General features: G+C 43.9%; 1 protein-coding gene across 2 annotated transcripts in view; it reads left to right on the top strand.

The window, feature by feature from the left end:
* The window catches only part of LOC139461235 (alpha-aminoadipic semialdehyde synthase, mitochondrial-like), a 66,949-nt gene that overhangs the window by 46,112 nt on the left and 5,393 nt on the right, over positions 1 to 15,444 (top strand). For both annotated transcript variants that reach the window (XM_071242874.1, XM_071242873.1), the window contains exons 2-8: positions 7,131 to 7,246; positions 8,119 to 8,248; positions 9,476 to 9,586; positions 10,682 to 10,790; positions 12,223 to 12,299; positions 13,237 to 13,300; positions 14,640 to 14,813. In XM_071242874.1, the coding sequence (XP_071098975.1) occupies positions 7,147 to 7,246; positions 8,119 to 8,248; positions 9,476 to 9,586; positions 10,682 to 10,790; positions 12,223 to 12,299; positions 13,237 to 13,300; positions 14,640 to 14,813 (765 nt within the window). In that variant the 5' untranslated portion in view covers positions 7,131 to 7,146. The remainder of the gene's footprint in view (positions 1 to 7,130; positions 7,247 to 8,118; positions 8,249 to 9,475; positions 9,587 to 10,681; positions 10,791 to 12,222; positions 12,300 to 13,236; positions 13,301 to 14,639; positions 14,814 to 15,444) is intronic.

Genomic DNA, 15,444 nt, shown 5'->3' with positions numbered 1-15,444 from the left:
TGTGAAGTGTTTATGTACTTGACCAACCCAATGTGTTGCTGTGAAGTGTTTATGTACTTGACCAACCCCATGTGTTGGTGTGAAGTGTGTGTGTACGTGACCAACCCCATGTGTTGGTGTGAAGTGTTTGTATACTTGACCAACCCCATGTGTTGGTGTGAAGTGTTTGTGTACGTGACCGACTCCATGTGTTGGTGTGAAGTGTTTGTGTACTTGACGGACTCCATGTGTTGGTGTGAAGTGTTTGTGTACGTGACCGACCCCATATGTTGGTGTGAAGTGTTTGTATACTTGACCAACCCCATGTGTTGTAGTGAAGTGTTTGTGTACTTGACGGACTCCATGTGTTGGTGTGAAGTGTTTATGTACTTGACCGACCCCATGTGTTGGTGTGAAGTGTTTGTGTACTTGACCGACCCCATGTGTTGGTGTGAAGTGTTTGTGTACTTGACCAAACCCCATGTGTTGGGGTGAAGTGTTTGTGTACGTGACCAACCCCATGTGTTGTAGTGAAGTGTTTGTGTACTTGACCGACCCCATGTGTTGGTGTGAAGTGTTTGTGTACTTGACCGACCCCATGTGTTTGAGTGGCGTGTCTGTGTACTTGACCAAACCCCATGTGTTGGGGTGAAGTGTTTGTGTACGTGACCAACCGCATGTGTTGTAGTGAAGTGTTTGTATACTTGACCGACCCCATATGTTGGTGTGAAGTGTTTGTCTACGTGACCGACTCCATGTGTTGGTGTGAAGTGTTTGTGTACGTGACCGACTCCATGTGTTGTAGTGAAGTGTTTGTATACTTGACCGAACCCCATGTGTTGGTGTGAAGTGTTTGTATACTTGACCGACTCCATGTGTTGTAGTGAAGTGTTTGTATACTTGACCGACCCCACGTGTTGGTGTGAAGTGTTTGTGTACTTGACCAACCCCATGTGTTGGGTGAAGTGTTTGTGTACTTGACCGACTCCATGTGTTGGGTGAAGTGTTTGTGTACTTGGCCGACCCCATGTGTTGTAGTGAAGTGTTTGTGTACTTGACCGACCCCATGTGTTAGTGTGAAGTGTTTGTGTACGTGACCGACTCCATGTGTTGTAGTGAAGTGTTTGTATACTTGACCGACCCCATGTGTTGGTGTGAAGTGTTTGTGTACTTGACCAACCCCATGTGTTGGTGTGAAGTGTTTGTGTACTTGACCGACCCCATGTGTTGGTGTGAAGTGTTTGTGTACTTGACCGACCTCATGTGTTGGTGTGAAGTGTTTGTGTACTTGACCGACTCCATGTGTTGGTGTGAAGTGTTTGTGTACTTGACCGACCCCATGTGTTGGTGTGAAGTGTTTGTGTACTTGACCGACCCCATGTGTTGTAGTGAAGTGTTTGTGTACGTGACCGACCCCATGTGTTGGGGTGAATTGTTTGTGTACTTGGCCGACCCCATGTGTTGGTGTGAAGTGTTTGTGTACTTGGCCGACCCCATGTGTTGTAGTGAAGTGTTTGTGTACTTGACAGACCCCATATGTTGGTATGAAGTGTTTGTGTACTTGACCGACTCCATGTGTTGGGGTGAAGTGTTTGTGTACTTGACCGACCCCATGTGTTGTAGTGAAGTGTTTGTGTACTTGACAGACTCCATGTGTTGTAGTGAAGTGTTTGTGTACGTGACCAACCCCATGTGTTGGTGTGAAGTGTTTGTGTACTTGACCGACCCCATATGTTGGGGTGAAGTGTTTGTGTACTTGACCGACCCCATGTGTTGGTGTGAAGTGTTTGTGTACTTGACCGAACCCATGTGTTGTAGTGAAGTGTTTGTGTACTTGACCGACCTCATGTGTTGCTGTGAAGTGTTTGTGTACTTGACTGACCCCATATGTTGTAGTGAAGTGTTTGTGGTCGTGACCGACCCCATGTGTTGGTGTGAAGTGTTTGTGTACTTGACCGACCCCATATGTTGGGGTGAAGTGTTTGTGTACTTGGCCGACCCCATATGTTGGTGTGAAGTGTTTGTGTACTTGACCGACCCCATGTGTTGTAGTGAAGTGTTTGTGTACTTGACCGACCCCATGTGTTGGTGTGAAGTGTTTGTGTACTTGACTGACCCCATATGTTGTAGTGAAGTGTTTGTGGTCCTGACCGACCCCATGTGTTAGTGTGAAGTGTTTGTGTACTTGACCGACCCCATGTGTTGGTGTGAAGTGTTTGTGTACTTGACCGACCCCATGTGTTGTAGTGAAGTGTTTGTGGTCGTGACCGACCCCATGTGTTGGTGTGAAGTGTTTGTGTACTTGACCGACCCTATGTGTTGGGATGACATGTTAGTGTACGTGATTGACGCCATGTGTTGGGATGACATGTTTGTGTACGTGATTGACACCATGTGTTGGGATGACATGTTAGTGTACGTGATTGACGCCATGTGTTGGGATGACATGTTAGTGCACGTGATTGACGTCATGTGTTGGGATGATATGTTAGTGTACGTGATTGACGCCATTTTTTTGGGATGACATGTTTGTGTACGTGATTGACGCCATGTGTTGGGATGACATGTTTGTGTACGTGATTGACGCCATGTTTTGGGATGACATGTTAGTGTACGTGACTGACGTCATGTGTTGGGATGACATGTTTGTGTACGTGATTGACACCATGTGTTGGGATGACATGTTAGTGTACGTGATTGACACCATGTGTTGGGATGACATGTTAGTGTACGTGATTGACACCATGTGTTGGGATGACATGTTAGTGTACGTGATTGACGCCATGTGTTGGGATGACATGTTTGTGTACGTGATTGACATCATGTGTTGGGATGACATGTTAGTGTACGTGATTGACACCATGTGTTGGGATGACATGTTAGTGTACGTGATTGACGCCATGTGTTGGGATGACATGTTAGTGTACGTGATTGACGCCATTTTTTTTGGATGACATGTTAGTGTATGTGATTGACGCCATATGTTGGGATGACATGTTAGTGTACGTGATTGACGCCATTTTTTTGGGATGACATGTTTGTGTACGTGATTGAAACCATGTGTTGGGATGACATGTTAGTGTACGTGATTGACGCCATTTTTTTGGGATGACATGTTTGTGTACGTGATTGACACCATGTGTTGGGATGACTTGTTTGTGTGTGCTCAATACACACTATGTGATTGGCTGTTATTAAAGAACTGCCAGGAACTGTATTTGTTGAAATATGAAATAGTATGAGTTCCCTTTTACATAAAGGCCTTGTACCGCCAGAAGAGAGTGACCAAACTAAAGATAACTTAACCGAAGAGGACGAGTACACATCCTAAGAGGAAATAAACGATCTAACCTTGTCAGCCCCCAAAACCAAAAGCTATAGAAAAAAACTCACCCAAAACGTAGCAAGCAAAAAACTAAACAACTCAGTCCTCCTACTAGCTTACATGTTAAAGCAGTCTAATCCAGAAGCCAGCTTCAAAGCCTTCTTTGGTGTAGCACATAAACTAAAACTCGTCACCACCCCTTTCGACCGTTTCAGCAGCAACCTTAATGACCTACTAAAGTAAATACCTAAACCAAGCCTAAACCAAACATAAATCAACCCAGTTTCCCAATGGAAGGTCTTAACATTTATCAATGGAATGCCAATGGCCTCGCCGGCCATGGTTCTGAACTTAAAGCTAAATTCAAAATAGATAAAGGTCCCAATGTAGCCTGTATTCAAGAAACCAAATTCTCACATAAAACTAAATTCAACCTACCAATTTATAACGCAGTAAGAACCGAGAGGTCCAAAACCATCCCAGGCAGAACAGGAGGAGGTCTAATCATCTACGTTAGAGAGGATATTAACTACGAGGAAGTTAAAGTAAACACTCCTAATCTAGAAGCTAATGGAATCCAAGTCACCATCAATAACCAAAAAATAAAATTCATTAACATTTATCACTCAACACTAAAACCAATTAAAGATACAGACCTAGACATACTTTACCAATTAGGAAATAAATCAACCATCTTCCTAGGAGACTTCAATGCCCATCATCCTACCTGGGGCATTGCAGATAAACTAGACAACCATGGACAACTAATATCAGAGTGGATCGAAAAAAATGACCTAATACTATTAAACAATAACCAACCAACTAGATACGACAAAATCCACCACACCATGTCGGCTATCGACTTAACAATATGTACGCCAGACTTAGCACAAAGTCTGATGTGGGACGTTCACCCAGTACCTCTAGGCAGCGACCACTTTTCCATAAATATAAGATGAGATGCCATCAGAGGCATCAAACGGCACAAAAAAGCTCCAATATAAACAACTCAACTAACCCCACCCAAAAGGCCAACAACCTAGCCAAATACTTCTCTAAAGTTAGTAGCAACAGTAACTTCAGTAAGAAATTCCAAGATAAACCAAAAAAAAAAGAAACCAAATTCTCCAAAGAAAACAGACAAGACAAGCTAGAAATAAACCAACCTTACACCATAGAAGAACTAAATCACGTGCTAAACAATAGAAAAAAAGGAACAGCCCCTGGCCTAGACCTCACCTCTTAACAAATAATCAAACACTTACCTACCAAACTACTCCAAACTTTACTTAAACTATACAACCTAGTCTACCTAAACGGACAGGTCCCATCCTCATGGAAGGAAGCTCTAGTAATCCCAATACCTAAACCAAATAAACCAGCAGATCAGGCTAACTCCTATAGGCCCATCTCTCTAACCTCAAATCTCTGCAAAATAATGGAACTTACGACTAAAAATAGGTTACAGCACTACCTAGACCAAAACAGCATCATAAACCCCGACCAAAGCGGCTTCACTCCTGGCCGATCAACTCTCGATAACCTCGCCCGACTAGAACAGGATATAAAAACAGGACAGCTAAACAAGCAATACACCATAGGCATATTCCTCGACTTCTCTAAAGCTTTCGATATAGTATGGCACGACGGGCTAATAAAAAAAATTAAAAAAATAGGACAAAAAAGGCCAAATAATAAACTTCATCCAAGATTTCCTAAACAATCGCAAAATAACCGTGGGTATAGACCATACGCTATCGGACCAGTGTCCCCTAGAAAATGGCACTCCCCAGGGCAGCATCCTCAGCCCAACCCTCTTAAATATAATGATAAACGATCTATTCGAGGGCTTATCCCCTAAACTAAACACTTCAAAATTCGCGGATGACGGAGCCCTATGCACTAAAAGCATTGAAATGGCAGAAAACTTAATCCAAAAATCCTGAAATAAAATACAACAATGGGCAGACAAATGGGGCTTCTCCCTTAACTCAGATAAAACAACAGGAGTAGTATTCAAACATAAAAACATGAAATTTGCCCTCCCAATCCTCCAGCTAGACAACCAAACAATCAAATTCCAAAAACAAACCAGATTCTTAGGACTCATTTTCGATCAACACCTCACCTGGGAGGCTCACGTCCAAAACCTAAAAACTAGATGCAGCAAAGACCTTAACACACTAAGATGCCTCACCGGCTCTAACTGGGGAGCCTCAAAAGATACCCTCCTCTCACTCTATACAGCACTAATTAGATCAAAACTAGACTACGGCTGCGCCATATACAATACCCTAAACAACTCTCTATCTAAAAAACTTGACTCAATACAATACCAAGCCCTTAAACTAATTACACGCACCCAACATGGCACCTCCTACACCTCACTTCAGGCCCTTACAGGGGAAATGCTAACAAAGAATAACTAACTGCCTCAATGAACACCAAACTCAAAATCTTAAACAAAACTGCAAAAAATCAAATATCTTCACCCCTAAACTCAAAATACCCCAAAGAGACACAACGCTAGTTAACCAAATAAATAAACAAACCGACCCAAACATAGCTAAAACCACCACACTTGCATACATACACGAAAATTGGCCAAATTGGTGTCACATGTACACTGACGGATCTTCAGACCCGATCTCCAACCACACAGGCTTTGGAGTCCATACCACACAACCAGTTATATCCACACAATCTTACCGACTCCCTAACAACCAATCAATATTCACGGCCGAACTTATTGGCATGGCCTCAGCCCTGCATAACCAACAATCTAAAAACAACAATAAAATCCTAATTCTCATCAACTCCCTTAGTGGACTACATGCCCTCCAAAACAAAAATACCAAAAAACGACCTAAATTAATAAACCAAATACTTAAAAGCTCCAACGACCTAACAAAAGCAAGCAAACAAATAACCTTCTTGTGGATCCCCGCCCACGTAGGAATTCACGGCAACGAAAGCGCCGATAAAGCAGCTAAATTATCTCTCAAAATACCAGAAATAAGCCTAAACCTACCCATCTCAAAATCAAAAATTAAAAGTGTAAACAAACAAAAAATGACCAAAAAAAGGCATAATCAATATCAAAACTCAAGTAGCCAAATCAAAAAAGTGCTCAGAAAACCACTAGCCAAACCTAAAATCCTACACCCCTCTAAAAAAATGACAGATTAATTACAAAACTCCAAACAGGACACACGAACCTAAATAACCACCTAAAACAACTTAAAAGACACACCACAGGCAACTGCCCCCCACTGCAAACAACCCGAAACCACAGAACACGCACTCATCCACTGCACCCACTACCAAACACACAGAACCTCACTACAAACCACCCTCAATCTAAATAAGGTTCCTACTCTAGATGAAATACTAAACACTCAAAATAAACTAAACAAGGCCCTAGGCGTATTCCTAATCAAATCAGACCTGATTAAGCGCATCTAAAAACTAATTAATCTACCAATCCAAAATCCAATAAATATACAAACACCCACCTCATCCGGCTCCCTTAGTTCCCTCCTCCACCCACCTCGGCATTTATTCCAAATTTAAAAATTCCAAAAATTCAATATAACCAACCCCTAAAAGCCCCCTCTTGGGTTGCACACACCACTTTCACCCTTTTCGGAATACACTAAATGGTCCGGCCAGGCCCGTATGCGAAATACGCTACAGCCGGAAAGCGCACGTTAAATCTTCTATAGCAGTCAGTCAGCCAGAAACTGTATATCAGCATGATCAGTGAATGGATTGCTAAAGGTCTCATGGTGTTTTGAACGTCTGATGATGTTTTTGTTTCTTTCAGATTAGGAGAAAACAAAATGTCGACCCTGAAAAAGATTTTGGTGTTCGGGACTGGGAGGGTGACGGGCCCAATGTATGAGGACTTTTCCAACGAGAAAGGCGTTCAGATCACCGCTGGTGAGTGTCGCAAATAACTATGCTGGTTTGCTGAAACACTTCATATGGAGGACAGTTGTTTAATATCCTTGTTGGGGTGGAGGCAGGGGATGGAGGCAGGGGGTGGGAGGAATGTTTCAAATCACGCATGTTTTTGACAAAATTAGGTACATGTTTCCGGTAAACCTCGTCATCTGATTGGTCAGAGGTTTCAAATCACAATATCATGCCACTGATTTGCAATTATTAGAAATTTGTGATGCGTGGAGACATTATTATTTTGCTTTTTATTTATGCAGTAAATATTTGAGTATAATACTGACAGTAGGTTTTCTCCAGTGGTTGTCTTTGTTGACATTTTAAACATATCCAGGTCAGCTCCAGCGATATCACACTATTTCTATCAAAGATTAAAATTTCTCACTCTTTCATTCTCTGGTTGTCAGTGAACAACACCTGTTCAAACTAAACCAGAACTAGATATCACGAGTAATAACTACATTGAGTGTTGATGTTGAATTAGGTTTTACGCCGCTTTATCAATATTCTGGTAATATCACGGCCGAGGACGCCAGAAATCGTGGTGAGTATGGTTTTACGCCGCTTTTAGCAATATTCCAGCAATATCACGGCGGGGAACACCAGAAATGGGCTTTACACATTGTACCCATGTCTGGAATCGAACCCGGGTCTTCTGCGTGACGAGCGAACGCTTTAACCACTAGGCTACTCGACCGCCCCCGCCAGAAATTGTACCCATGTGGGAAATCGAACACTGTCTTTCGGCGTGACGAGCAATCGTTTTGACCACTAGACCACCCCTCCTCTCATTTAACGAATTCGACAAAATGATGTTGCATGATTGGTTCTTTATCGTCATTTCACCTTTACAGTGAGCAAAGGAGGGTCCGGCTTAAAGCGAGTTAGTGAGCTGTGTCCGGGTGCGAAGCTGGTACGCTTGGACGTGATGAAAGAAACTGACAGCCTGAAAAGGCTTATATCTGAACATGACGTCGTTGTCAGGTACCTCACGTTGTGGATCTTAAAAACAACGACTTGCACATGCATCCCGCCAAACGTTGTATCGAGCACATTTCACAGGGGGCCAAACCATCTCTTACAAGGTGGACAGGTCCTTGACATTTTATGATTTTGAAATCGTGTTCTTGTCTAAAACACAAATTTGACTGTATTATTGTAATGGTGGTGAAATGGAATTATTTGTAATTTATATAGCGACTATGCTTACCGGAACGAGATCGGGTGGTCAGGCTCGCTGACTTGGTTGATGCATGTTATCGTATCCCAATTGCGTGGATCGATGTTCATGATGTAATTCACTGGAATGTCTGGTCCAGACTCTATTATATACAAACCGACGTCATATAGCTGGAATATTGCTGAGTGCGGTGTTAAACAACAAACAAACAAACAAACATACAAACAAACAAACGTGCATGTGAGTGTGTGTGATTGCTTGTACTAGTCCGGACGTAAGTCGGTTTATCAGTGCTACCCCACTGTGGTTCCATGCCGTAGTGTAACACGATTACCCCATTCAGCCAAAGTATAACGACTACGAGAGCCAGGCAGGGTAATAACAAGTACCATATTTAAGGTCTTTTGGTATGTCGCGAGTTATTGAGCCCCCTACCTTCCCCTCTCCGGGCTGATGCTCTCCGTGTCAATGTGACCGCCTGCGTGGTCTTGTGGTAGAGCATCCGCCCGGAGAGCGGAAGGTCCGGGGTTCGATCCCCGGCCGCGTCATACCAAAAGACGTTAAAAGATGGTACTTGTTGTTACCCTGTTGTTACCCTGGCGCAAGAACTGGTCGGCTCAGAGTCAGTATACTGTGTCTGAGTGAGTATTTGGTATTCATGTTAAACTGCGGCATGGTATCTCAGTGGGCTAGCACTATAAATTGGCATCAGTCCGGTCTAGTACAAGCAGACACACACACACACACACACACACACACACACACACGTGCATGTACGTCGCTATATAAGTGCAATAATCTTGGACGCGACGTTAAACCCCATTTCACTTCACCTCACCTGTGTCAGTGTTACTCTGCGGCATGGGACCTCAGTGGACACTGTACAACCGTCAGAAGTTCGGACCAGTACAAACATCCACGCACACGCATACACGTCGTTATGGCAATTTAATAGTCATTAACGCCACGTTACACCCCATTTTACCACAATTGATCTGTTTATATTTGCCATCAACCGCTGTATGTTTCAGTTGTGTGCCGGACGCTGTGATTGAGAATCTATCCCTGGCTTGTCTCGCCATGAAGAAGAATCTCGTGTCGGTTAACTACACTGTTCCCGAACAGACGCGGCTGCATCAACAGTAAATTGTTTTAGGATATTACTTATATATTTATGTATATTATTTTACTTAAGTGCGTGTGAGTGAGTTGGGTTTAACACCGTTTTAACAGTATTCCAGTTATTTCGCGGCGTGTCAGCTTAATGTGGGAGGAAAGCCCGAACCTACATGCTGGGGTATGGTGCTGACAAACCTAGAAACATAATCGGGCGAACCGGGATTTGATCTCACAAGGATAGGTTTCTGGCTTGTCCAAGGGACGCAACTCTTCACAGCGATTCGCGGCTTCTTAGACAACTGGGCCACCCGTGCCCCCTTTTACTGAAGTGTTATATGTTTTGTAATGTAACATTGCATAATAAATAAACATATTTTTCAATAACATTTACACAACTTTATAAGACGCACGGCTAATTTTTAAATATAAGTGATTTCTTTTATGTGAAAACATGATTAAACATGTTCCACGTACGCACGGGATACGAACGTTTGGATGCGCCCGTATGAACGTTACGTGAAGCAGTTATTCTTCCGTTTGCATACAGCAGTGGAAGAGGAAGTTGTTACTATAAACAGGTTCATGACTCTGGTTCGACCCGTGAAGATCCGGTGTAGAATAGGTCTTTAGCAACCCATGCTTGCTGTAAAAGCTGACTATGCTTGTCGTAAGAGGCGATAAAGGGGATCGGGTGGTCGGGCTCGCTGACTTGGTTGATGCATGTCATCGATTCCAATTGCGTGGACCGATGCTCATAATGTCAATCACTGGATTGTGTGGTCCAGACTCGATTATTTACAGACCGCCATCATGTAGCTGGAATATTGTTGAGTGCGGCATTAAACAACAAACAAACAATCTTGAGATTGTTCCTGTGGTTCCGTGTGCGAAATACGCTTTTATGTCGGAGAGGTCACGTACAATCTCAAAACGCCTTACCTTACCTGACGGTGGGTAGATGGACTAGCGTCGTTGTCGACTCCACGTCTCAGCTATTTGTTTCCCCAAGATTGTACTATGACAGTTCTCAAGCCGTTACTTTCGTGATTATTTGATGTCATCTGGCAGAATGTTCAAGGAACCACACAGTATCCATTTGAGGACGTCACGTGTTTCAGAGTTGTCGACGCTGGTCTGACCTTCCTGGTTGACGTTGGTTTCCGCCCCGGTGCGGACCACATGATTGCCAAGAAGACAATAGACGAAATGAAGAGCAGAGGAGGGGAGGTAGGTTGAGGTACTCTGCTCCTGGACGCTGTGGTAATCTAGTGGGTGAAGCTTTCGCTCGTCACTCCGAAGAACCGGGTTCCATTCCCCAAATGGGTACGTGTGAAGCTACCCGGGAAGATCCGGGGTAGAATAGGTCTTCAGCAACCCATGCTTGCCGTAACAGGTGACTATGCTTGTCGTTGTGAGGCGACTAACGGGATCGGGTGGTCAGACTCGCTGACTTGGTTTATGCATGTCATCGTATCTCATTTTCGTGGATCGATGCTCATGATGTCAGTCACGGAATTGACTGGTCTAGACTCTATTATTTACAGACCGCCGTCATATAGCTGGAATATAGTACAGTGCGGCGTTAAACAACAACAACAGCAACAAAAAACAACAACAACGTGTGAAGCCAATGTCTGCTATCTCCCGCCTCGATAAAGCCGTAATAGTACTAAAATGAGTGAGTGAGTGAGTTGGGTTTAACGCCGCTTTTAACAGTATTCCAGTTATATCACGGCGTGTCAGCTTAATGGGGGGGGGGGGGGGGGGGGAAAGCCCGAAGTGATGCAGGTCTAAGACGTTTACCACTTCGGTGAAACCCACGAGCACGGGTATGGTGCTGACAAACCTAGAAACATAATCGGGGAATAGTACTAAAGGTTACGTAACACGATATTAGGTACAATGTGTCAAGCCCATGTCTGGAGTTTCCCGCCTCAGAATATTGCTAAAACCGGCGTAAAAAATAGTATGCACTCCTTCTGGTTCTTTTGCTACTTAGGAATAATACACTGAAGTTTTTTACAAGGAGTTAGTTTAATTAGATCCATTTCCTGTCGAACCAGGATGTACTTGTTTAGCTTCTTCTGCCATGTGTGACCATCAACCCGTTGGGATTCAGGGTAGGCCCAGGGGAATTGCTGGATTGACGTAAGAGGCGAGTGAATGGCTCGGTTGGTCAGGCTCGGTCACATGGTTGATGATTGCTGGCCATCAACCCATGGGGATTCAGGGTAGGCCCAGGGGAATTGCTGGATTGACGTAAGAGGCGAGTGAATGGCTCGGTTGGTCAGGCTCGGTCACATGGTTGATGATTGCTGGCCATCAACCCGTTGGGATTCAGGGTAGGCCCAGGGGAATTGCTGGATTGACGTAAGAGGCGAGTGAATGGCTCGGTTGGTCAGACTCGGTCACATGGTTGATGATTGCTGGCCATCAACCCGTTGGGATTCAGGGTAGGCCCAGGGGAATTGCTGGATTGACGTAAGAGGCGAGTGAATGGCTCGGTTGGTCAGACTCGGTCACGTGGTTGATGACTGCTGCACTCACTGTTTCAGTCACGTGTGTACAGGCTACGCCGTGTTGTTTGTATACAGCTGCTTCAAGTTTTCCCAACGCAGTTTTGCATAACAAACTAACTGCCATAATCTGATTCTTTCAGGTCACTTCGTATGAGCTGTACACAAGCGCCATTCCGACTCCAGATTCCGCCAACAATCCTCTCAAGTATAAGTTCAAGTACGTTGACAGACACACTGCTCAATTGGGACTAGATCAGACTAACACGCCGCTCAATCAGCGCACTGCTCAATTGGGACTAGATCAGACTAACACACTGCTCAATCAGTGCACTGCTCAATTAGGACCAGACCAGACTAACACGCTGCTCAATCAGCGCACTGCTCAATTAGGACTAGATCAGACTAACTAATTGCTCCGTCAGCGCAATGCTCAATTAGGACCAGACCAGACTAACACGCTGCTCAATTAGCGCGCGGCTCAAATAGGACTATTGACCAACTACTACTACTACTACTACTACTACTACTACTACTACTACTACTATTCTACAACAACAACTACTTCTTCTAGTACTGCTGCTACTACTACTACTACTACTACTACTACTACTACTACTACTACTATTCTACAACAACTACTTCTTCTAGTACTGCTACTACTACTACTACTACTACTACTACTACTACTACTACTACTACTACTTCTACTACTACTACTTCTACTACTACTTCTACTGCTGCTACCACTACTTCTACTACTACTACCACTTCTACAGCTGCTACCACTATTTCTACCTCTACTGCTGCTGCTGCAACTACTGCTCCTATAACTACTTCTGCTCCTACACCTACTACCACTACTATTACTTCAGCTTCCGCTGTATTTGCTTTGTGAGCCCGATGGAGTCTGTTTCGCGGAACACCTGTTGACATCCTTGATCCTGGGGGTCCATTCTTGTGTTTTCTACCGCTGATTTTTTTCTGTTTGAGCGTCATGGATTGTCGAAACTGGTTGTTCTCTGGCGTTGACATTTTGTATTTTTTTAACAACATTTTAAGAACATTTCAACATTCTCAACTTCAATACCCGAGTATCTATAACGAAATACTTTAACAACTTTTAATGAATAGAATGATGTATCTGTGTTGATCAGCTGGAACCCGAGAAAGGCTCTGTGGAAGTACTGGAAGGCGAGCGGCTACATAAAGGACGGCAAGGTAAATAGTTGTTTGTTATTTCACGCCCTAAATATTCCAGCTATATAGCAGCGGCCTGTTAATTGTCGTGTCTGAACCATATATTAAGAGGGTAAAATGACATGCGCAACCAGCGTGTCCATTCGTCACCACTCGCCCCTTTCCGTCACCTGCAATCGGAATAACACGAGTTGGTCACGAATGCCAGCGTGTCCAGGCAATCTATTACGTTGCATCTTAAGGCAAACATGGGTTGCTGAGAAACTAATTAACCTAGAATCTCTTCAGGGTTGGGGTAAATCGACGTAACTATCGATGTGCGTGTACATATGATTACTTGGTAATTTCCCTATTTTGTTCAGTATACTCCAGGGTAGCGTTGTGCAGCGAAAAGTTACAAGCCTCGCTGTGCAACGCTGCTCACGATCAGACAACGGATTAGTTTAGGGCGCTTCATTGAAAATGGCATCGCTCAGAGGATACACCTCACCGATACTAGCCGCACTTTTGAGTGTCAGATCAGAACTGTAAATACACTATTATTTGTGAAAAACAAACCACAAACATAGCAAATATAGCATTCGTTGCGCTTGCTCTTCAGTCAGCAATAAGGAAAAGTGGCCTTGTGAAACCTGCGAGTAGGGTGCTGACAAACCTTGAAACATTAATAGGACGAACCGGGATTCGAAATCATTATCAGAGGTTTCTGCATCAACAAATACGCTCTTTAACTCCTCGGTATTATAAACGCAAACATGTAAATCTCCTGCTATAGGAGACGTTAATCTGCACAGGAATTTGCACCCTTTAACTCCTAATTATAATGGATGTGCAAAATGTAAATCTCCTGCTATAAGAGACGTAAATCTGCACAGGCAATTGCGCCCTTTAACTCCTAGATATTATAAATGTGCAAACATGTACCTTTCCTGCTATAAGGGACGTAACTCTGCCCAGGCAAATGCGCCCTTTAACTCCTAGATATTATAAATGTGCAACCACGTAAATCTCCTGCTATAAGGGAGGTAACTCTGCACAGGAAATTGCGCCCTTTAACTCCTAAATATTATGAATGTGCAAACATGTACATTTTCTGCTATAAGGGACGTAACTCTGCACAGGAATTGCGCCCTTTAACTCGTAGGTGTAACGAAAGTATATGTTAATCTCCTACCCAAAGGGATGTACGTCTACACGTACAAGTGCGCCCTTTAAAAGGAAGGTTATGAATGCGCAAGCATGTAAATCTCCTGTTATAAAGGACGTAACAATACACACTGAATTGAGCCTTTCAGCTCCGAGGTGAAAGTAAAAACCTGTATATTTCCTGCCATTATGACGTAATTATTCTGTCCTACAGACGACGATACTCCCGGCGGGAACAGCCACCATGGAAGCTGTCCACGACATTGGGGCGGTCCGGGACTTCCAGGCCGAGTTTGAGGCCGTCCCCTATTCCTTCCACCAATCGTACATACCGCTGTACGGCATCGAGAAAGTGCAGAACATGGTCGTGGGCTCCATGAGATACAAGGTATGTACCTCCATCCAGAGTGGGATCCATGAGATACAAGGTATGTACCTCCACCCAGAGTGGGCTCCATGAGACACAAGGTATGTACCTCCACCCAGAGTGGGCTCCATGAGACACAAGGTATGTACCTCCACCCAGAGTGGGCTCCATGAGACACAAGGTATGTACCTCCACCCAGAGTGGGCTCCATGAGATACAAGGTATGGACCTCCACCCAGAGTCGGCTCCATGAGATACAAGGTATGTACCTCCATCCAGAGTGGGCTCCATGAGATACAAGGTATGTACCTCCACCCAGAGTGGGCTCCATGAGATACAAGGTATGTACCTCCACCCAGAGTGGGCTCCATGAGACACAAGGTATGTACCTCCACCCAGAGTGGGTCCATGAGATACAAGGTATATGTACCTCCACCCAGAGTGGGCTCCATGAGATACAAGGTATGTATATCCATCCAGGCAAACAAATGATTAAGTTGGAATATTGTACAGAAAACTCCGGTTATATCGAACTCGAAGAGACCACTTATTTTAGTTCGTCATAAGCGTAGTTATAAGCACATGTACAGTATTTATAAAACAAATGTTCGGGACTAAAATGTAAGTTCGTTATATAGGTAAGTTATTAATA

The sequence above is a fragment of the Haliotis cracherodii genome, unplaced genomic scaffold, assembly GCF_022045235.1.
Source record: "Haliotis cracherodii isolate W230 unplaced genomic scaffold, xgHalCrac1.p SCAF_14, whole genome shotgun sequence".
Classification (NCBI taxonomy): domain Eukaryota; kingdom Metazoa; phylum Mollusca; class Gastropoda; order Lepetellida; family Haliotidae; genus Haliotis; species Haliotis cracherodii.
Note: the sequence above shows the minus strand (reverse complement) of the source record. Positions and strands in the feature narration are given on the sequence as shown.